This window comes from Oryctolagus cuniculus, chromosome 6 (genome assembly GCF_051225735.1).
Source record: "Oryctolagus cuniculus isolate XC-2025 breed Fujian yellow rabbit chromosome 6, ASM5122573v1, whole genome shotgun sequence".
Lineage (NCBI taxonomy): Eukaryota > Metazoa > Chordata > Mammalia > Lagomorpha > Leporidae > Oryctolagus > Oryctolagus cuniculus.
Window position 1 is genome coordinate 76496137 of NC_142872.1, and position 25056 is coordinate 76521192.

A 25056-nucleotide genomic window follows, 5' to 3' on the forward strand; every position below is an offset into this window, starting at 1 on the left:
ATACACACACACACACACACATATATACATATATATATCCCTCTCTCTTGGTAACTGAACCTTTCAAATAAATAAATTAAATCTTTAAAAAAGAAGGTCAAATAAAGCTTTAATATTGACCAAAATATGTATTTTCCTCATTTCCCTTTTAATATAAAGATATACTAATAAGTAAATAAAAGCTTTTACTTAAAAATATCCAGGCTATGTGAAAGGACATGAGCTAAAAAGTTCAAGTTTTGACCAGCAGAATCAACTTAGACAGAAAATTGCTTGTGGTACTTGGCTACAGCACAAAAGAAGTGAGCCCATGAAAGTGCAGAGCCTTGTACTATACAATAACAGCAACAATAAGCCAGTGGTTTTGAGAAACAGCTTGGTAACCCATCACACATGCTACAGTTGATTACACTTCTCCATAAAAACTACCATTCAAGTGGTAGATTCATTGTTTTCATGGAACATCTGATCAATCACTTCATTTTGTTGAAAGTATATGGCTCAAAGAACCATAGGAAGTAAGATACATAAATAAAAAGCTAGTGTTTCTTTAAAGCCATTCAGGTTTCGAACCCTTAGAAGTACTTTTTTCCCCCCATGCCTCTTTACTAGTAAGCTTTTTATTCCTTTCTGGTTTCAGGCTAATGACCTACTTTTAATCTACTTCTGAGTTATTAATTTGCAGTGGTTTTTCACTAGCCACTAAAGTTAATTTATATATGACAAAGGCACTTTTTCTTTAGAAGAATTTAGTTGTGCTTATGCAGTTCTCATTACTATGCACATGAGAAAAGATATACAGTAGCAAAGCCCTGAGCCAAAAATCAGATATAGTCACTTTAAACCTTTTAAAAAAGCAAAAGATAAACATGCTACAGCATTCAAAATAGTACTTGCTAGCAAAAATCATCATAGCAATAAATGAATGTGAGAATGATTATCTCCTTTTCAGGAGGTCAATACATCTGGCAGTGTTTGCACCATTACTGCCCTTCTAGTTAACATCTTACCTTACTCCACGTAATTATGGGCTGCGGTTCTCCGTGAGCATGACAGGAGATGTTTATATTCCTTCCAACCTCAATGCTCATGTCCTGAGGAAGTTGAGTAAACACCGGGAGATCTGGGAAATGGAGCCCAATAAGCCTCACATCAGAATCATTTTTGTCAATAGATGCCAGCCTTGTCAAACAGCCTAACTCTGGATCCAACACGGGTTAGCCACGTTCGCATCTAAAATCAATTATTTGGACATCTATGGGAATAATAAGCATCACATACAGACCAGCAGTAATTAGGGCAGAAGTGAGAGCAGGGATAAAGGAAGATGACTGCCCCAAAGCTTTAACCACGTTTGTAATATGAAAGGTCTGCGGAAGGCTTACGGAAATGTGCATGATGAAAATGCTATACATGAGTTTCAAGTTCTTTCAGATAAACTTACTTTATTTAAACATGTGTAATTTATTCATCTTCATCTGCTTGAAAGGGAGAATGACAAAGTGATTGAGACAGACCGACATCTTCTGCCCACTGGTTCACTCCCCAAATACCCATAACAGCCAGGGCTGAGCCAGTCTGAAGCCGGAGCCAGGAACTCTTCCTGGGTCTGTCACGCAAGTGGCAGTAACCCAGGAAGCTAGATCATATGCATGGTAGCTAGCATGTAGCCAGCAAGTAGGCACCCCAAAGGATGGCTAAACTCACCACAATGATATCATTTAATTCCATTTTTCCACAAACTTCTTGAAGTACTGCTGCGTGTGTTTCTTCAGCGGAGTATTTAATATGGGACATTCATTATTCTTCCTCAATATAATTTGCTAGGCCTGAAGTAACACTAACTTGTATTATTAAAAATTATTTCTGGCTAAGATATAAATATTGAATTCTTAAAGAAGAATATTATTTTCTTGAAAAGCACAAACTATCACAACTCATCTAATATAAAATAGATAATTGCAATCCCTATTAAGGAAATTAAATTTATAAACTTTAAATCTCCCACAAAAGATATCCCCAGGAAAGAATGAAAATCATTTTACTGGAGAATTCTGTCCAGTATTTAAGAGAAATAACAATTTAATACAATCTCTTCCACAGAATAAAAGAGGAGGAAATACTTCCTGATATTTTAAGAACTGTAATATAAAAATCAGATAAAGTCAATACCAAGACAAAAATTACTGTAGAACATCTCTCATAAATATATACCCCAAAATCACTAGCAATGTATTGGCAAATAGAATTCACCAATTTAAAAAGGTTTATACAGTGAGCAGGTAAGGTTTACTGCCAGGACACAAGACTCTTTCAGTCTTTGAAAATCAATCAATAATATAATTCCATCATATTAACAGGTGAAAAAAAGTCACATAATAATATCAGTGAAAGCATTAAAATTTTGAAGACGTTAAACTTCTTTTATGATATTATAAACTCTCAGAAAAAATGAGAATAGAGAAGAACTGATATAATTTTACAAAGAACATGCAGAGAAAACCTACAGTAAATGAAGGGTAAATGCTTTCCCCTCAGATAAGGAATCTGGCAGGGATGTCTGCTCTCTCTAACCTCGATCAACAGAGTGCTAGATGTTCCAGTCAGTGCAACATGGCAAGAAAAGGACATGCATGGCCAACATATTAGAAAAGAAAAAAACAAAGTTGTCCTGATGTGCAAATGATATCATCTCCTTTGTAGAAAATCCTATGAAATCTTAAAAATACTCCCAAATGAGTTGACAAATTCACAGGACACAAGATAAATGAAAAAAAAAAGGGAAAACACATTATATTTATAAATGCAATCAATGAACACATGCACACGAAAATGTTGAGAACACAAGATTATTTATCATTGCTCAACAACGTGAGATAGTTTGAAAGCAATCTAAAAGGAAGTACATATGTATGCTGAAAACTACAAAATGCTGATATAAGACCTTTTGAATAAACATATATTCATGGATTAGAAATCTCCAGATATTAGAGATATTTCTTCACAAATTGATATACAAATTGAATACAATTACTACAAAAATTCCAGAAAGATTTTGCTCATGGATGAATACAAGATTACTCTAAAATTTCTTGATGAATAATGAAGTGAGAGAAATCACTCTACTGGATGTCAAAGCTAATCACGTAGCTCTAAAAATCAAGATTGTGAGGTATTGAGAAAAGGGTATACACACACATATCAATAGAATCCAGACTCGAAACCACACCAGTGGGGGGAGTTCCAAGTTGGCAGAGTAGGGAGGGAGCTTACTGTGCTAGTCTAGGTTTTAAAAAAGTGGAGAGAGTACAGTCTCAGGGAAGAGCTAGGGAGAAAATGGCAGAGGAAACTGCAAATTAGAGGGACATGGTAGATCTACGTGGAGGGTATGGATGCCCACAACTTGGGACTCCAGTGGCCAAGAGCCAAGGCATCAGCATTGGAAAGTGAGGTGAAACCAGACCACAGCAGTCCAAGCCACTGGTGAAAAAGCTGCAGGAAGAGCCTAGAGGGAACCTGGCATGAAGCATCAAGGGGGATAGTGTACCCACCAAACTAGAGGAGAAAAAAAAAAAAAGGAGGGACATGTTTTTCTCTCTCTGGTCACTTTACAGTGGCGTCCTGTAATAAGCCAATAGAGGTGGTGCCATTTTGGACATACATAACAGCTGTGTGAGCTAGAGTCTAAGCTCAGCAGTCAGCTGAGTGGAGACTTCTGACTCTGGTGGGGAGAACTAACAGGGGCTGGGAGTTCCTGACTGTGGGAAGCTTGTGAGTTGGGATTATGAATAAAACTGAGGCTGTGCGGGAGGACTCATGGTGTGGCTGGGACTTTGGGCAGTCGCTGTGGGAGACCCCAGACATGCAGGGCTTCCTGGTTATCTGGTGAGGACATTGCTGGAGAATCTGAGCTTACACTAGGGACTGCATGGATTCTTTGTGTGGTCCTTGGGGCACAGTGGATGAATATTCTACCCACTGGGACTATCGTTCAGACACTGGTATCCTCTGAGGGGAGGAGCTCAGCTGAGCAGAATAAACTTCCATCTGATTAAAAAAAAAAAATAAGAGGAGATTTACCATGCCAGACCTGGGTATGTCACTTTAGACATGACCTTCACCCTGGAGAAATGAACAGAGGTTTCTGGTCACACACACTACAAGCCTCTAGATATTCACTGAACACAGACACTCCGATTATCTACAGAGGCATAGTACAAAGATAAAAGCCACCATAGTAAAAAATCAAAGAAGAAACCAACGAGTATCTCCACAAATGCTGAATAACAAAAGCACCAATTCAAGAAACAAGTATAAGGAAGACAACATGATGCCCCCAAAAGATGATGATATGGAAGAAATGAGAGAAATTGAATTTAAAAAATTGATCATAGGATTACATAGAAGTTGGGGCTGGCACCATGGCACACTAGGTTAATCCTCTGCCTGCGGTGCCAGCATCCCATATGGGTGCCAGTTCTAGTCCCAGTTGCTCCTCTTCCAGTCCAGCTCTCTGCTGTGGCCTGGGAATGCAGTAAAGGATGGCCCAAGTCCTTGGGCCCTGCACCCACATTGGAGAACAGGAAGAAGCACTTGTTCCTGGCTTTGGATCAGCGCAGCTCCAGCCATTGTGGCCATTTGGGGAGTGAACCAATGGAAGGAAGACCTCTCTCTCTCTCTCTCTCTCGCTCTCGCTCTCTCTCACTGTCATCAACTCTACCTGTCAAATAAATAAATAAAATCCTTTAAAAATTTACATAGAAGTAATCAGAAGCATATACACTGAAAGCTATACAGGACATGAAAGAAAATTTTGCCCATGAAACTGAGATCTTAAAGAGAAATAAAAATGAAATGAAGAATTCAATAGAACTAATAAAAAATGCAGTGGGGAGTCTTAACAATAGAATTGGAGAAGCAGAAGAAAGAATATCTGATGTAGAAGAAAAAGCACAGGAAATAATACAGTCAAACCAAGAACAAGAAGAAGAAATCAGAAAACTAAAAAACACTGTTGGGAATCTACAGGACACTATCAACTGATCCAATATACAGCTTTTAGGAGTTCCTGAAGGTGTGGAAAGAGAGAAAGGATTAGAAGGCCTTTTTAGTGAAATAATAACAGAAAGCTTCCCTAGTTTGGAGAAAGAAAGGGACATCAACTACAAGAAGCACATAGAACTCCTAATAGACATAACCAGAAACGATCTTCAGCATGACACTTAGTAATCAGACTCACCACAGTAAAACATAAAGAGTAGATTCTAAAATGTGCATGAAAGAAATGCCAGATTCTTTTCAGAAGATCTCCAATTAGACTCACAGTTGACTTCTCATCAGAAATCCTACAGGCTAGGAGAGAATGGTGAGATATATTCCAAGTCTTAACAGAAAAAAACAGTCAACCCCAAACACTATACCTAGCAGAGCTCTCATTTATGAATGAAGGTGAAATAAAGACCTTCCATAACAAACAGAAATCGAAAGAATTTGTAACCACCTGATCAGCCCTACAAAAGAAGCTTAAGGATGTGCGCTGCACACAGAAACACAGAAACATGATCATCACTACAAAAGAGGGTAAAGGAAGAAAACAAATCAGTAAAAGTTCAAAGGAAATTCAAAGTAAAAAAATAGGAATATTTTTGGAAAAATGGCAGAGTAAAGTCATTACTTATCAATAGTCACCTTGAATATAAAGGGTCCCAACTCACCAGTTGAAAGACATAGACTAGCTGAATGTATTAAAAAACAAAACCCATTTTCACTGACTTCAAGAAACACATCTCACCAACAAAATGCAAGCAGACTGAAAGTGAAAGGATGGAAAAAAGATTTCCATGCCAACATAAAACAAAAAAGAGCTGGCCTAGTCATCCTAATATCAGAAAAAATAGACTTTAACAAAAAAACTATTAAAAGAGACAAAGAAGGACACTATTTAATGATTAAGGGATCAATTGAATAGGAAGATGTAGCTATTATAAACATTTATGCACCTAATTACAGGCCACATGGCTATTTAAAAGAAATTTTAAGGGCTATAAAGGGAGACATAGACTCCAATACAAGAGTAATGGGGGACTTCAATACCTCACTTTCAGCAATGGACAGATGAACCAGACAGAAAACCAGGAAGGAGACAGCAGATTTAATTGACACTATAGACCAAATGGACCTAACATATCTACAGAACTTTTCATCCTACAATTGCAGAATCCACATTCTTCTCAGAAGTGCATGGAAATTTCTCTAGGATTCACCACATACTAGTCCATAAAGCAAGTCTCAGCAAATTCAAAAAATTGAAATCATGCCATGCATCTTCTCAGATCACAATGGAGTAAAGCTGGAAATCAACAACTCAGGAATCTCTAGGACATATGCAAACACATGGAGACTGGATGAACAGTGGGTCATAGAAGAAATCAAAAGAGAAATAAAAAAGAATTCTGGAAACAAATGAAGATGACAACACAACATATCAAACTATGGGATACAGCAAAAGCAGTGCTAAGAGGAAAGTTTATAACAATTGGTGCCTTCATCAAGAAATTGGAAAGGCAGCAAATAATGAGCTTTCAATGCATCTCAAGGATCTAGAAAGACAACAGCAAACCAAACACAAAACTAGTAGGAGAAAAGAAAAAATTAAAATTAGAGAAGAAATTTAAAAAATTGAATCCAAAAAAGCAAAACAAGAAGCTGGGTTTTTTTTTTTTTTTAATTTATTTGACAGCTAGAGTTAAAGACAGTGAGAGAGAGAGAGAGACGGAGAGAAAGGTCTTTCTTCCATTGATTCACTCCCCAAATGGCCACCACGGTCTGAAGCCAGGAGACAGGCCCCTCCTCCTGGTCTCCCACGAGGGTGCAGGGGCCCAAGCTCTCGGGCCATCCTCCACTGCCCTCCCGGGCCACAGCAGAGAGCTGGACTGGATGAGGAGCAACTGGGACTAGAACCAGCGCCCATATGGGATGCTGGTGCTGCAGGTGGAGATTAACCAAGTGAGCCACAGCGCCAGCCCCTGAGAAGCTGGTTTTTTGAAAAAATAAGGAAAATCGGCACACCACTTGCCCAACTAACCAAAAAAGGCGAGAGAAGACCCAAATCAATAAAACTAGAGATGAAAAAGACCCCAGAGACGCAGGCAGTCAAAGCCAAAAACTAACAAATGGGATTACATTAAAGTGAGAAGTTTCTGTATGGCAAAAAAAAAAAAAAAAAAAAAAAAAAAAAAAAAAAAAACACCAAAACCAAAACCTCAGTAAAGTGAAGAGGCAACCCACAGAATGAGAGAAAATGTTAGCAAACTCTGCAATTGATAAAGGATTAATAACCGGAATATACAAAAGATCAAGAAACTCCACAATAACAAAATAAACAACCCAGTTAAGAGATGGGCAAAGGACTTCAACAGACATTTTTCAAAACAGGAAATTCAAATGGCCAACAGACACATGAAAAAATGTTCAGGATCACTATTGTCAGGGAAATGGAAATGCAAATTAAAACCACAATGAGATTTTACCTCAACCCACTCAAAATGGCTTTCATAGAGAAACCAACAAACAACAAATGCTGGCGAGGATGTAGGGCATAAGGTACCCTAATCACTGTTGGTAGGAACATTACCTGATAAAGCCCCAATGGAAGACAGTATAGGGATACCTGAAAAATCTATATATAGACTTACCATATGACCCAACCATCCCACTCCTGGGAATTCACCCAAGTGAAATAAAATCAGTAAACAAAAGAGTTATCTGTACCTCCATGTTTATTGCAGCTCAAATAACAATAGCTAAGACATGGGATTAATCTAAATGCCTGTAAACTAAAGACTGGATAAAGAAATTATGGGATATGTACACTATAGAATACTACACAACAATAAAAAAAAGTGAAATCCAGTCATTTGCAACAAAAATGGATGAATATGGAGAACATCATATTTAGTGAAATAAGCCAGTCCCAAAGAGACAAATACAACATATTCTCCCTGATCTGTCAGTACTAATAGAGTACCTAAAAGGAAAATGGTAAAAGTGCAATTGACATTTAAGAAGGGACAACTTTAACTGCCTTCATCTTGACTGTCAAGAAACAGTTTCGTTTTATTGTTTTTTCATTTTTTCTTCATACTGTTTGTTGAACTCTTTACTTAACATAGTTAATAATATGTGTATAAAGACAATTGAAAACAGATCTCAGTAAAAAAATATGAGTGGGAATAAGATAGGGAGGAGGTAGTTTGTAACTGTAAAGCTGAATAGCTCTGCATACAGTCCTATGGATTTACTTCTGAAGGTATAGTTTAAAAATTTGTCATGTGACCTCCAAATCCCATTAAAGTGGGTGGTACAAATGCCATCTTAAGTGTTAAAGTTATCATATTAAGTGTTAAAGTGAACATATAGATAGGATTAAGCGTTAAAGTGATCATATAAATAGGATCAAGTGTTTGGTAATAATAATAATAGAATTAAATAGGAGAGGATGTTCTTACATGGGAGCCATTCCACACAGCAGACTCATAGAATGACAATTGTTTTAAGTACCATTCTGACCTCAGAATCAGCCCTTAAGGCTTCCTGGTCTGGATGAAAAGCCCATGAGAGTATTTCAGGCATAGAAAGCCAAGACACTGTGGCAAAAAGTCTTCTTCATGAAGGATCTCTATGAGTGAGACCACAGCAGAAAGAAGTGGCCATCAAAAAAGGATGTACTTTTCTCTAAAGGGAGGAGAGAACTTCCACTTTGCTTATGGCCTTATCTAAATACTGACAGTTTGTGAAATCAAAAGGCTTTCATAGCCTAGGCAGTTCATCTCAATATCCTTGGGTAGTCACTAATGTCATACAAAAGAGTGCTAGAGTATTAACTGTTAAATTAACAGCAGGAGTCACTGTGCACTAACTCTCCATGTAGGATCTCTGTCCTCAATTATATGTATTATGAGAGCTAACTGTAAAACTAGTTGTCAAACAGTTGTGTGTGTGTGTGCAAATTGTTGAAATCTTCACTTAGTATGGAGTTGGTCTTCTATGTACAAAGTTAATTGAAAATGGATCTTAATGGAGAATGAGACTGGCAAAGGAGAGGATAGAGGAGGAGGGGTGGGAATGTAGGTGGGAGGGCAGGTATGGTGGGAAGAATAACTATATTCCTAAAGTTCTATTTATGAAACTTGTATTATTAAAAAATAAATTTAAAAAAATGGGAAAAAAAACCACACCAGTGTGTCCAGTTTGTTTTGACATACATACAAAAGCAATCCAATGGAGGACTTTCTATATGATGCCAGAGTAATGCTATAGCCTTAAGCAGAAAAGTGAATATCGGTCTAAGTTTCACACTTGACACAAATTAGCTCAAAATAGACAACAAACTTAAATATAAGAGAAATCTTTGAATCTAAGGCCAAAGTTCTTTGACTTTGCATAAGATGGACAATTCATCAAAGAAAATTTGATAAGCTAGACTTGATCAAAACTACAAAATTTTGTACTATAGAGAATGAAAAGACAAGAAATAGGCTGGTAGGAAATATTTGCAAGACACATAAGCAATAAAGACTATCTAAAATGCATGAAGAGTTCCAAAAATGCAACAATAAAAATAAACAGTTCAAATACAAAATAAGCAAAATTAATGACTTTATACTGAAGAGGATATATAGATGACAAATCTGTATATGAAAAATTGCTCAACCTCATGAATTAGTACAGAAATGCACATTAAATCCACATAAGGGGACTGACATTGTGATACAGAGGGTTAAGCCCTCTCCTGGGATGCCAGCATCCATATGTGCACCAGTTTGAGCCCTGGCTGCTCCATTTCTGATCCATCTCTCTGCTAAGTGCCTAGGAAAGCAATGGGAAATGGTTCAAGATTGTGGACCCCTACCATCCATGTGAGAGACAAGGATGGGTTTCCAGGCTCCTGACTTTGACCTGGCCCAGCCCTGGCAATTGTGTCCCATTTGAGGATTGAACTCATGTATGAAAGTTCTCTCTCTCTCTCTCTCTCTCTGCATCTTTCCCTCTCTTTCTGTAACTTTGCATTTAAAATAATCTTAAAAAAGTCATAAGCTACCTCTATGCACTTACCAAAATTGCAAATATTTTAAAAAAGCATAATTTTTTAAACTTTTATTTAGTAAATATAAATTTCCAAAGTACAGTTTATGGATTACAATGGCTTTCCCCCCATAACTTCCCTCCCACTCATAACCCTCCCATCTCCCACTCCCTGTCCCATTCCATTCACATCAAGATTCACTTTCAATTATCTTTATATACAGAAAATCGATTTAGTGTATATTAAGTAAAGATTTCATCAGTTTGCACCCACACAGAAACACAAAGTGTAAAATAATGTTTGAGTACTAGTTATAGCATTAATTCACATTGGACAACACATTAAGGACAGATCCCACATGAGAAATAAGTACATAGTGACTTATGTACTGAAGTACATAAGTTGTTGTTGACTTAACAATTTGACACTCTTGTTTATGGCGTCAGTAATCTCCCTAGGCTCTAGTCATGAGTTGCCAAGGCTATGGAAGCCTTTTGAGTTTGCCGACTTTGATCTTATTCCGACAGGGTCATAGTCAAAATGGATGTTCTCTCCTCCCTTCAGAGAAAGGTACCTCCTTCTTCGATGGCCCCGTTCTTTCCACTGGGATCTCACTCACAGAGATCTTTCATTTAGGTCTTCTTTTTTTTTTTTTTCCAGAGTGTCTTGGCTTTCCATGCCTAAAATACTCTCATGGGCTCTTCAGCCAGATCTGAATGCCTTAAGGGCTGATTCTGAGGCCAGAGTGCTATTTAGGACATCTGCCATTCTATGAGTCTGCTGTGTATCCTGCTTCCCATGTTGGATCGTTCTCTCCCTTTTTGATTCTATCAGTTAGTATTAGCAGACACTAGTCTTGTTTGTATGATCCCTTTGACTTTTAGACCTATCAGTGTGATCAATTGTGAACTGAAATTGATCACTTGGACTAGTGAGATGGCATTGGTACATGTCACCTTGATGGGATTGTATTGGAATCCCCTGGTACATTTCTAACTCCACCATTTGGGGCAAGTCAGCTTGAGCATGTCCCAAATTGTACATCTCCTCCCTCTCTTATTCCCACTCTTATATTTAACAGGGATCACTTTTCAGTCAAAATTTAAACACCTAAGAACAATTGTGTGTTAATTACAGAGTTCAACTTATAGTACTAGAACAAAAAAAAATACTAAAAGGGATAAAGTATTACGTTGTACATCAACAGTCAGGACAAGGGCTGATCAAGCCACTGTTTCTCATAGTGTCCATTTCACTTCAACAGGTTTCCCCTTTGGTGCTCAGTTAGTTGTTGCGGATCAGGGAGAACATATGATATTTGTCCATTTGGGACTGGATTAATTCACTCAGCATAATGTTTTCCAGATTCCTCCATCTTGTTGCAAATGACTGGATTTCATTGTTTTTGACTGCTGTATAGTATTCTATAGAGTACATGTCCCATAATTCTTCATCCATTCTACTGTTGATGGGCATTTAGGTTGATTCCAGGTCTTAGCTATTGTGAATTGAGCTGCAATAAACATTAAGGTGCAGACAGCTTTTTTGTTTGCCAATTTAATTTCCTTTGGGTAAAAAAGCATAAATTATTGACAAGAATACACAGAAATAAAATTATCCATTGCTGATAGGGCAGTAGCATAATACATTTACTTGGGAAAAGAGTTTAGAAATCTTGTTAAAAATTTAAATATGTTGCAGGAGGTGTTTGGGACAGTGGTTAAGATCCCCTCTGGGATGCCCACACCCTGTGTCAGCGTGTCTGTGTTCCAGTCTTGACTTTGTTCCCAAATACAGCCTCCTGCTAATGTAAACACTTAGATGCAGGAAGTAAGGGGTTAAGTGTTGGAGTCCCTGCCACTCACATGAGAAAACCAAACAGAGTCCCATGATTTTGGCTTTGGGATAGCTCCTGTGAGCAGTTCGGAATGTGTGTGTGTGTGTGTGTGTGTGTTACCTTACAAATAAAATGAAAATAAATAAATATTTTTTTAAAAAATGTAAAAATTCAACCAGCATATATCCTATTAATTATATTATTTTATTTTATTTTATTGTATTTTTTGACAGGCAGAGTGGACAGTGAGAGACAGAGAGAAAGGTCTTCCTTTGCTGTTGGTTCACCCTCCAATGGCCGTCACGGCCAGCGCGCTGCGGCCGGCGCACCGCGCTGATCCGATGGCAGGAGCCAGGTACTTATCCTGGTCTCCCATGGGGTGCAGGGCCCAAGCACTTGGGCCATCCTCCACTGCACTCCCTGGCCACAGCAGAGAGCTGGCCTGGAAGAGGGGCAACCAGGACAGAATCCAGTGCCCCGACCAGGACTAGAACCCAGTGTGCTGGCGCCGCAAGGTGGAGGATTAGCCTAGTGAGCCGTAGTGCCGGCCTAATTATATTCTTAAGAACTTAGAGAAATAAAAATTTAAGTTCACAAGAAAAACTTTACATGAATAAATCTTTACAGAAGCTTTACTAATTTGCGGTACAGTGAGTTAAGCAGCTGCTTGGAATATCCAATCCTGTATCAGAGTGCTGGTTTGAGTCCTAGCTGCTCCAATTCAGATTCAACGTTCTTCTAATACACCTGAGAGGCAGTGGATGATGGTTCAAGTACTTGGACCCCTGAAACCACTATGGGAGACCTAGATGGAGATCTTGGTTTCAAATTTCTGCCTGGCCCAGCTAAGAGCTGTGACCATTTGGGGAATTAAGCCAGCTTATGGAAAATTGCTCTCTCTCTCTCTCCCCCACCACACCTCCATCATTCTGTTTCTCAAATAAATCAATCAATATTTTTTTCAAAAGATAATAGCCAAAAGTTGAAAATAACCCAGATGCCCTTCAATAAGTGAGTGATTAAACAAACTGTGATATGTCCATACAATGGGTAACTACACAAGAATGAGCTATCAGTACACATGCAGCCTGGAATAGTCTCCAGATAATTATGCTGAGTGAGAAAGCCTAACTCAAAAGGCTGCAAGCTGTACGATTCTATTTTCACAACATTCTTGAAATGACAAAATTACATAAATGGAGGAACAGATTGGTGGTTGTCAGGGTTTGAGGAGGTGAGGAGAATGGAGGAGGTGAGAATGGTAGGAAAATGGGGTGTGATTTTTAAAAGGGCAACGCAAGGGTCCTTGCAGTAACAAAATGTTCTGTATCTTGACAATATCAATGTCAATAGCTTGGCTGTGATATTTTAAAGATTGTCTAGAAAGATGCTGGGAAAGCCGGGTAAAATACAAATGGAATTTCTTATTTCTTGTTACCAAATATGAATCTATGATTAACTCAAAATAAAATTTAATTAAAATAAATCAATTACATTGACATGAAAGAGAATAACAAACACCAAGCTCAGATTAGTAGCAAGTATGTCAGAGTTGAGAGCAGCCAAGAAGGAAGAGAAATCAGCACAGCCTTTGAGCATATTTCTAATGTTTACTTCTTCACTTGAGTAGTAAGTATAAGGACTTGTGTCATATCTTTCTTGCGTCTTTTTTGTATTTCTGGAAAAAGATACACGGTGGCAATGAAAACATTACTGATTAGGATAAAAAAGATTCTGTTCTGGGAGCTGGCATTTTTTCTAGCAATTAAGACTCCCACGCCCCATATCAAAGTACCTGGGTTTGATACCCACCACCAGTCTTCACACCAGTTTCCTGCTAAAGCAGTCTGTGAGCCAGTGGTGATAATCAAGCAGTTGGATCCCTGCCACCCACAGGGCACCTGGATCAGATTGAAAGCTCCTGGCTTCTGCCTCAGCCCAGACCTAGTTATGAAAGGCCTTTGGGCGTATGAACCAGTGAATGGGGCCTCTGTCTCTCTGTGTCTGCCTGCTTCTGTTTCTCTGCCTCATTAATAAATAAATAAAAATTGAATAGATCCTACTCCTATATGAGATCATATTTCTTATGTATCTGAATTTTACAATATATGCTAAGTTAACATGTTGCTGAGGTTTTCTGAGACCACGGTTGACAAATTTCCAGTGGTGCAGAGTGGACACTCCATAAGGCCCAAGGTGAACTTGTTAGACAGTGACATCCCTGACTCAACAAGGAACCTCCAGCATCTAACTGTTCCCCTCATAGCCTCCACTGTCCAATTTCCTATATCACCAACAGCTTTACTTCCTGTCACAACAGCTACTCATTACCATAGACTGTGGCTTCACTTAAAATATTTTGGAAATACCTAATCCACACCCTAAAGCAAATTCCTCTCTCTGCTGTCTTTTCATGTCTTCATTGTGACTTCACACAGACTCCTAAGACCTCTGCCTCCTTCCTGTTGGTCAACACCCTCTTAATTTTCTGCCCTTACCTTCTCAGCTGAGATTCCAAATTCCATTACCTTTACCACTTTCCTCCCCAAACCCTCAACTCCTTTACGTCATTGTCTTTCTGTTCAACATCCCTCCATGGTATTCTTTCACCTTCTTCCCAAGAATATCTGGAGTAAAAATAGAATGATCCAATGCCCTGGTTTGTCAGGACATTCTATCCTTGTCACTTCAGATCCTGTGTAACAATAACAAAGAGCTCCAGGCACCTACTAGTCTTTCAAGTGACCTACTCCACCTCTCTGAACATGTTTCCCCTACAAAATAGCTGCATCTTCTACCCCTCAGAGAAAACAGAAGCCATCAGACATAAATTCTTCAACTCCCCATACTCTGTGTCTTCTGTAGATAGAGGTATCTATCCATATACACTCATTCTGGCCTCATCTAAACAAAGAAATACCTCTGCTCATCTCTTAAAGGCCAGTCACGCCACTCACATTTTTGAATTTGCAAATCTCAGCCCATATTCCTACCTGAGAGGCCTTAAAGGACCTGGTGCACTGCTCTTTTGCATCTTTTTGGTCTCCCCTTCCTTTAGGAAAATACCTTAGAAAAACAGGCCCTTCTTTGCCCCATCTCCCCTGATACCTTCTTCTTTTGAAAGGGTGTGTGTGTGTGTGTGTGTGTGTGAGAGAGAGAGAGAGAGAGAGAGATCTTCTATCCATTGGTTCACTCCCCAAATGATCTCAATAGCTGGGGCTGGGCCAGGTCAACTCAGGAGACTGGACCTCTATCCAGAGCTCCCATGTGAATGACAGGGAACCAAGTACTTGGGTCAGCTTCTGTTACCTGACCAGGCATATTATTAGAGCAGCTTGGACTTGAAATGGTACTGGATATGGGATGCTAACATTGCAAATGGTGGCTTAAACCACTGTCCCACAGCACTGGCTCCCTGCAACCTTCTTACTGCTTCTCCTGTTTCCCTTAATGCTTCTCTTTCTTCTTCACGAAAGAATTTCTTGAAAAACAACAAGTCTCTGCTTATCATTGTTCTACACCATTTAGGTAATAGCCCACTTCCATTAAAGCTTTGGTTTCCTTGAAATACATGAAACTGCTTTTGTTAAAGTCCTTATATTCAGAATCTAAAATAAATAAACATTCCAGTCTGTATTGAAAACAACTTTCTCAGTCTTCTGATGCATTTGATCACTTTCTGCTGGAGACTGCATTTTCTCTGACTGTGAAGACTTTCTCCTCTGGGGTTCTCTTTGTGTTGGGCATTCTCTCAGGAAATCCTTTACCACTTTTCATTCTCTCTACATTCCGAGAAGGCCCATCATCACCCTCCTCTCCTCATTCAACACTCAACAAACCTCCTTAGTTCTAAATGACTCAGCCATGACCATGATTCTACAATTTAGTTTTATGCTTATAAAACAACGATCTCACAGACATTGATTTCCAATAATCATGCCAAATTTAACTTTCTCAAAATTATACTGTCTTTCCCCATTTGCTAATTGATTTGTCTTTTTTCTTATTGAATTGGATAATTATTCATATATTACAGATATCAAAAAATGCTTGTCAGTTACCCTGTTTCTGACTTATGAATAGAAGTCTCCTAAGTTAGTAGTTTAAGTTAGTAATTTTTGTGCTTTCTTTGTACTTCTGTACTGCTATCATAAAATTATCTTTTAATTGAAAAATAATTAAATGTGCAGTTTAAATACTAAAGTGATTTTTGTATTGGAATTAATTTGGGATGTTAGGGTAAAGTAAGGATGTGATTTTTTTCCCATGGATAGCCAGTTGTCCAGCACATTTTTTTTAAAAGATTTATTTATTTTATTTGAAAGTCAGAGTTACACAGAGAGAGAAGGAGAGGCAGAGAGAGAGAGAGGTCTTCCATTCTCTGGTTCACTCCTCAATTGGCCACAACAGCCAGAGATGCGCCGATCCAAAGCCAGGAGCCAGGAGCTTCTTCCTGGTCTCCCATGTGGGTGCAGGGGCCCAAGACTTGGGCCATCCTCCACTGCTCTCCCAGGCCATAGCAGAGATCTGGACTGGAAGAGGAGCAGCCGGGACTTGAGCCAGCGCCCATATGGGATGCCCGTGCCGCAGGTGGAGGATTAATCTACTGTGCCACAGGGCCGGCCCCCAAGCACATTTTTTTTAAAAGAGATTTATTTATTTATCTATTTTTATTTATTTATTTATTTTGAAAGTAAGAGTTTGGGGCCAGCACTGTGGCGTAGTGGGTTAATGCCTGGCCTGAGGCACCAGCAACCCATGTGGGTGCCGGTTTGAGATCCAGCTGCTCCACTTCCTATCCAGATCTCTGCTGTGACCTGGGAGAGCAGAGCACCTGCATGGGAGACCCGGAAGAAGCTCCTGGCTCCTAGCTTCAGATCAGCGCAGCTCCGGTCATTGTGGCCAATTGGGGAGTGAACCAGAGGATGGAAGACCTCTCTCTCTCTCTCTCTCTCTCTCTCTGTAATTCTAACTTTCAAATAAATAAATAAATCTCTAAAAAAAAAAAAAGTAAGAGCTCCAGGTAGAGAAGGAGTGATCCCAGATGGTCACAAGGGCAAGGGCTGGGCCAGGATGAAGCGATGAGCCAGGAGCTTCATACAGGTCTTCCAGGTAGATGGCAGGGGCCCAAACACTTGGGTCATCTTTCATTGCTGTCCCAGGTCATTAGCGTGGATTGAAAATGGAGCTGTCAAACTAGTGTCCATATGGAATGCTGGCATTGCAAGAGATAGCTTATACCACCATGCCACAATGTTAGTCTCAGCCCAGCACAATTTATTGAGCAGAACTAGTTTCTGTAGTCAGGAGCCAAGCCACCACTTTCATATATGTGCTTTCTTCTCTGTTGGTCAATTTGTTAATCCCTGTATGAATAGCAAAATACTGATAAATATTAACAGGATTATATCTGATAGATATACAAGGGGATTTCAAAAACTAAGTTTAAAATATGCTTATTCTGATGCCAAAAATTGAAATATTTGCACATGATGGGATCTTCAAAAAGTTCATGAAAATTGCATATTGTAAAAAAATGCATGGATTTCAAATTTTTTCACAGTCTTTTGAAAAAACATGGGAAGCACAAAAAGCTAAGGAAAAATAGAATTATTAATTCTGGTATAGTTATAACACTGAAAATGAACAACACTAATATTATTTCCTAAAGATGGTCATAGCCATTAACAACTATTAAATGAGGAAACTGAGCTGTGTTGCTGTGCCACAGTAGGTTAATCCTCTGCCTGTGTCACTGGCATCCCATATGGGCACTGGTTCAAGTCCCAGCTGCTCCTCTTCTGATCCAGTTTTCTGTTAAGGCCTGGGAAAGCAGTAGAAGATGGCTCAAGCACTTGGTCCCCTGCATTCACATAGGAGACCAGGAAGAGGCTCCTGGATCCTGGCTCCTGGCTTCAGATCAGCCCATTTCTGGCCATTGAGGCCATTTGGGGAGTGAACCAGCAGTTGGAAGACCTTTCTCTCTTCCTCTCCCTCTCACTGTCTCTAACTTTACCTCTCAAATAAATAAATAAAATCTTTAAAAAAAATGAGAAAACAGAGTCACAAAATCATGACAGCTAGAACATAAGGCATGTCAATTTGCTGTAGATCAGTTGATCCTGATTTTAGCTATTGTTCTATATACTGTCTTGTTGTGGACTCCAGGTGGTAAAAACATAGTTTGGATGAGAACTCTTCAAAAAGGATTTATAATTACTGAGCATCTGGATGCAAGACATATTCATAAATCAATGTCATTCTGATAGAGAGCTCTGTATTTTCCATATATCAAAGACATGAGGAAAAAAATAACCACACGTGAAAACGTCTTAATAGTCTTTTTCAATGTTCTGTATGTATAAAGGCAAATAATTTCACAGGATTTCATAAACTGAAAGCTATCTTTGTATCTTAATACAATGACTGAAATAAGAATGTTAAAATTTAAAAAGATAAAATTCATGGATTTTTAGATTAAAGAAAATGATCATCATAAATAAATTATATGGTTAATATGAATAAATAATAACTCATGTGCCAGTGCCCTCTGGGGAAATTATGCAGGAATATCACAAATGAATCCACAGCATCCACAAAAGCCACATATACCTCATATAGCCCAAAACACAGTCTTATTGATCCTGCATATTAACTCAATATTTGCTTCTTAAGAAAACTTTTGAAATTAAAATAGTGTATAAAGTATCCAGATTTAAATAATATATAAATTAAATTTATAGTTAAGGCATAATCTCTAAAGAAAGGAAATTATCTCTAAAATTTTTTGCTGATTTAAATTATTTATTTGAAAATCAGACACACAGAGAGAAAGACAGAGAGACAAAGCCAGAGATCTTCCATCCACTGTTTGCTCCTCAAAAATGCCCAGGACAACTATGGCTGGGCCAGGTCTGAGCCAGGAGTTAGGAACTCAATCTGAGTCTCCCATGTCAGGGTCCTGAGCACTGCTGCCTCTAGAATGTGCATTAGCAGGAATCCATAAGAGGAGGCAGGGCCTGTTGAGGTGTCCCAGGCAGAGTCTTAATCACTATACCAAATACCGTCCCCAGAAGTTATGTTTTTGAATCAAAATAGAGCCATAAAGAAAAATGTGAGACCAGACAGTGTCTGAAATCACAGGTCACAGGTGTAGAGAGGATGTTTCCAGTTGTCCCAGTATTGCTGCTAAGGCCTGTGGCAGAGGAGAAAGGTGAGATTAGTGCCATCTTGGAAGAGCAGAGGACCAACAGCAGATGGAGTAGTCCCCTCTGTGCAGGGCTTACTGATTACAAGAGGAACGGTCTGCCCATACCTAGCAATGGAGAGTCAGTCTGGGAGACCTGGAAGTCTGCATCTTTGGGGTGGTGCCATGATGGGTGTGTGTCGTGGTGGTGGCGGGGGACAAGACATCCTTCACATCCTTCATTCTCATTGGAAATGGAGAGGTGCATTGGCTGTCATAAAACTGAGGGTGCCTTCAGAAAGGAAAAAAGGACTATATTTCCCTCATTGGATATCTGCTTACTCAGTGACTTGACCTGACCAATAAAAACACTGGTAAAAAGAACTAGAGAGCAATGGCCCAGTTGAGAGACAAGGCGTCATTGGCACAGCTGTTGGTGCACAGAGAGGTATCTCCCTCATGGTTGGATGGTATCGGCAGAAAGTGGTGGCTTCTGCCATTTTTCAAGTAGTTCCCCTGAATTCACTGCCCTTTGGGTGCAGAAACCCCGCTGGTTGGGGCTGTGGAATAGACTAGTGGTCAGAAGAGACATGAAGGTCAATGGTTTAAGCTGGTTTAAGCTGGGTTTCCCAAGTCACAGAAGAGTAGTGCGGGAATATCAAAGTGGCCTCTGAACCAAGCACAGGGGACTCCTGGAAGTTGTCCATGCACAGCGTCCTGATGACCTGAAGAGAGTGATCCATAACAAAAGTGAAAGGTCACACCATGGCTGGCCTCTGCAAAGCACATCTTTCCTCTTCCTACCTGGAAGCATCTCCTGAACTAAACCTGGGTGACAGGCTGAAGCTTGTCCATGTGTCTACCGAGGTATCTCTAACCCTTGTTATGGGATTGCTGTTTTTTCTTCCAGGAGAAGAATTGCCATCTTTTTACACACTTTTCATTCCCTGATAAAATTGAATAGATTTGTAGATTATATATTGGGTTTTAATATATTATCTGGGTAATTTATAGTAAATGAATGCTCTATATAAGTGTAATATTTATAACAAAATCTTATGAGTTCATTAAAAACAAAAAAAGCAACTCTCATATCTATGCAAAAAAGCTGTGAATGTAAGTTAATTCCTTTAATATATCATCTATTTTAATTACTATAGGTATATTACGTGTTTTATTATTTAGTATGATTAAATCCTTTTTCATTATGGTACTTTTTCAGAATTTTCCTGGTTATTATTTCTTGTGCCTCTTAACTAATTTTAATGATTTTTTATTCCAATCCTATATTAAATGACAGCGATGACAATGGAAACTCTTGGACTATTCCTTTTTTTAATGAAGACATTATATCATTTCTCTACTAGCAAGATTCTGGCTGATGAGTTCAGTATATCTATTTTATCATGTTATTCAGAACTGTGTCACTTAATGAGAATTAATGTTGAATTTAACAGATTTCTCTTCAGTATCTATGAAAAGAATCATCATTTTCCTCCCTAAATCCAGTAAAATATATCAATCCTACCATTGTATCATCCTTGAATTTCAAGAATAAATACCACCAGTATTTTTAATATGCCACTGGACTCATTATAATCTATAATTACAGAATTATATTCATTATTACTTATAATTAATTATTTTTGTTCATGCAATTTTGCACAGATATGAGACAGTTTTCCCTGGGCAAGCAGCTGCCCACACACTCTTACTTCAGGAAGATCTCTCCCCCATATTGTATATAGGATAATTAACTTTCTATGCATCCATGCCACAGGGTAAGTTGAGTATCTGCTCTGCTCTCATCTTGGGCAACATATTTTCTCCTCATATATTCTGTATAGATTTCTATCTCCTCTGGAATTGGTTCATTACATAGTTTTTTTTTATATAAAATTATAATTTTATAAATATTTGTATTTAAGCAAAAATACAAGCAGGAAAACCATTTCAAAACTTAAGGATAGAAGCATCTCTGGTGTAAAGAGACACACTGACAACATAGTAATAGAGATGTTAGGCATGTGAAAAAGAAAAGAAAAGACATGGAAATAAAGTTAAAAAGAATTTAAGAGAAAAATGATAACTATGAATAAAACAAAGAAGATCCAATTAATGAATAACTCTCAAATGTTTTGATCTCAGAAACCCTTTACTTTATTTTAACAATTATTCTCAAGCACTGAGACTTTATTTATGTAGGGTATATATAACTGTGCTTAAAATAATAGAAATTAAAACTGAGAATTTTCATTTGTTTATTTAAAAACTACAACTGTAGGGGTTGGAGCTGTGGCATAGCAACTAAAGCTGCTGTCTGAGATGCCAGAATCGCCTGTGGACGCTGGCTCAAGTCCTAATTACACCACTTCCAATTCAGCTTCCTGAAATGTGCCTGGGAAAACAGTGGAGGATGGTCCAAGTGTTTGAGCCCCTGCACCAACCTTGGAGATAAAGATGGCTCCTGGCTCCAGGCTCCTGGCTTTGGTCTGGTGTGAACAAGTAGATGAAATTTTCTCTCCCCTCCTGTCTCTACCCATCTCTCTGTAACTGCCTTTCAAATAAATAAAATAAATCTTAAAACAAACAAAAAACTAAAACCTTAAGCTCATAATATTTGCAGATAGACAACATACAAGGGTATGTCAACAAGTTTGTGGGAAGAAATGGAATTAAAATATATATGTTTCAGTGCAAAAATTTTTGAAATTGGATATATAAGTGGTCTTCAAAACATTCTGAGTACCATGAGAAAACCATACATGGATTTCAATTTGATTTGTTAATTAAGTTTTTGAAGTACCCTTCTATTTTTATGAAAATTAACTGTATTTTCCAAAAATAAGAGTAGTGAGTAGAATAACATTGTGTTACAAATCTCAGTAATAGGGTAACTGTTTTTTTTTTTTTAATTCAGTCTCCTACAGTTGGTCTTTTGGGTTGAAGTAAAAAAATAAGAGCTTGGAAAATATAGACATATTTTAAAAGCTTCTTCTGATAATTGTGAAAAATCCTTAACACTCTCCAAATTTTGACGATTGGTAGCTTCTTTTGCCAATTTCCTTCATCATACATCCTACTAAAAAGTCATGGTTTGAGCTTTATTAAAACCAATATATTCCCATTTCAGAACATTCTTAAGTGAAATTGCTTTTTTGTTCACTGCAAGTGAAGAATATAGCAGTTATTTGTTGAATTTAGTGTCAATGCAATGGTTTATACAAAGACTTTTGTGGGTTTATCCACCATGACTTTTCCACCATTAGGGTAAATGTCAATCTGGTAAAAAACCATATAACATCTTGATACTATTGTGAGATTGTTTTGAAGCAGAAAATCCTCTGAAAAGGTCTTAGGAACCCACCCCACAAGTGATTGACATAACATCCCTTGAGAAGCACTGTAGTGTATACAGTATAGGGGGTTCCCCGAAAGAATTAAATAATGAGACAAAAGAAGCCTTAGAAGGGATGGACATTTAGCCTAGCGATGAGTTAAGATGTCTGCCTCCCATATTGCAGTACCTGGGTTTAACATCAGCCTCCAGAATCCAACTCCAGCTTCCTGCCCAACACACACCTAACAGCAGGCTCCAGCAATTGGGTTCCTGCCATCCACAAGCAAGACTTGGTTTGTGTCCCCAGATCCTAGCCACATCCCCAGTCCAGTCAACTGTCATGGTAGACATTTGGGGAGTGAACCAAACTGATAGGAGCTCTCAGTTTCACTCTGACCCCACCTCTGATTCTCATGTAAAAATAATAAATATTTTTTTTAAAAAACAACTTATTCAAGAAAGCATTCATTAAGTAAAATAGTATTTGAATATCCATAGTAAAAGAACACATAAGAAAATTTGAAACTGAGACATCTTAGACAAAAAAAGACTTTCATAGTATATAAAACTCATGAAAACTTAGACAAAATGCCCAAAAAGCATTTAAAAACTGCTTCCTAAGAGGAAAGAGGTAAAGGTTCTTCAAGGTATTACTGGGGGCAGTTATTATAGGGGAAAGATTGTTGTTTATAATCTTGGAGATAAAATGGTTCCACCTATTATACATTTTTGTGAGCTCATTCACTTTTCCATTTCCACCTAAGTTCAAGCTTTCCACATGATAAGCCTGAAGCAGTGTGTCTGAGCCATAAAAATCCCAACCCCTGAGCATAAAAAATACATCAAGGTAAATCAAGATTCAGCCCATCAGGCATAAGAATCTGCCTCGTTCTGTGAGACTGTCCATGCAGGCGAAGCTCATGAATCAGTTGTAAAAACTTATTAAGAAAACATAAAATTATAATTTTTAATAACACAATCATAATTACCATCAATAGAAATAAAGTTATCAAAGAAGTTATATAAGAGATTCTTTGGAAGAAAAGTATTTAATACTTTTTTCCTATGAATGAAAAAAAAAAAAGACTCTAAGTAACAAGGCCCTGCTGAGTATGTAAAAGACACAGAAAGAAGTGCTGCCTTCAGGATATGAAAATGAATTACAGCACTCAATACCTTTGGGTTTTACGGTCAGCTGGACAGACACTTTTCTCACTCCCAGTGGACTGACTGCTTGGCATTCGTATTGGCCTTGATCGTGCTGGGCCGCGTGGTCAATTCTCAAAGTGCCAGAGGAGAGAACTGTATGCCGGCCTTCAAGGGACAGCTGTCTCCCTGCAGTGAAGGAAAGAAAGCATGGTGAAATATGTTTGTATGCTCACGTTGCTGAAACAGAATGGCATGGTTGTCCTGAGTGAAGTAGAGATATTTCAGAACATCCCTGGGGAGGGCAAGTACTGTAATCTCCCGTCCCTATGCTACAACCCCAAAACACAGTACTGACCTTGGCCTGCCCCCAACTTCTGCCAGGGTTCTGCAAGGAAATTTCACCTCTCACCAGGGCACAGCTCAACCCCTTAATGGGCTCCCTTGTACTTCTCCCCCCTTAGTCTTACCATAATTAGAATTTCAATTTCATATCCAACCTGATTATTAAATGGAAATTTCAAATATCTCCCTATCTTCTGCTTATCACATGAGTGCAACATTTTAGGAAAATCAATATTATTAAAATAAGCATGTAAAATAAAGTACTGAGAGAGAAAATTGAGATTGATGCTTCTCTGAACTTCATTCTGATAATCCTCACAGGCACACCCCAGCCCATCACTGTACTTCGTCTATCTGAGCTCATAGGGAGCCTCTGGATCCTCCTCAACACTTCATTCTCTGTGGTCACAGTAGGATTGTCATTCTCAGCTGTTTAAATGAAAATTTGTTTCTTATTGTATACCTTCTTATAGAAAGAAAAGATAACAAGTAACCTTCACTGAGTGTGCAGGCAATTTACTGCAACTGTTCTAAATGTTTAAGTTTGAATGGATTTAAACAAGTCCCCTCCAACAACCCGTGGACAGGAAATATCATCACCCCCAGTATAGATGAAGTCTTGTAAACAGCATCTACTTTAATTGCCTAAGGTCTCACAGCGAGTGAATTAAGAACAAAGATGTGAATCTAGGCTGTGGGGCTCCCAACTGCAAGTTCTTCCTACTATAGGCACTTCTGCAATCTCACAGACTCTCAGGAAAATGCTAACCAAAGAAATTCACTAGAAATCAATCCAAACATCTACAGCCAACTTATATTTGATCAAGGATCGAAAACCAATTCCTGGAGTAAGGACAGTCTATTCAATAAATGGTGCTGGGAAAAAAAAAGAAATTCACTAGCAAAGGTTTATTTTGAATGTAATCTAGTGCCTGTACTGATATGGAAGATAGAATTTCAAGTCCAGAGAAAACTGTAAAGCTCTCCTCTATCCAGCTGTCCATCTTGTTCTATATCTTTGGGGGCCTTGGAACAGCCTGGGCCCTCTGTGTGAGGGATCATAGACTGCCTCCCAGATCCTGTACCCACACATCCCCACTACAAGAACAGCAGTTTTT

At 38.5% G+C, this 25056-nt stretch overlaps 1 protein-coding gene across 3 annotated transcripts in view; it reads right to left on the reverse strand.

Annotated features, from left to right (window-relative positions):
* Nucleotides 1-25056, reverse strand: part of PXDNL (peroxidasin like) — a 516369-nt gene that overhangs the window by 110175 nt on the left and 381138 nt on the right. For all 3 annotated transcript variants that reach the window (XM_002710472.6, XM_089335219.1, XM_089335220.1), the window contains 2 exons: nt 23624-23782; nt 1011-1123 (listed from right to left, as the gene is read on the reverse strand). In XM_002710472.6, coding sequence (XP_002710518.4) covers nt 1011-1123; nt 23624-23782 — 272 coding nt within the window. The remainder of the gene's footprint in view (nt 1-1010; nt 1124-23623; nt 23783-25056) is intronic.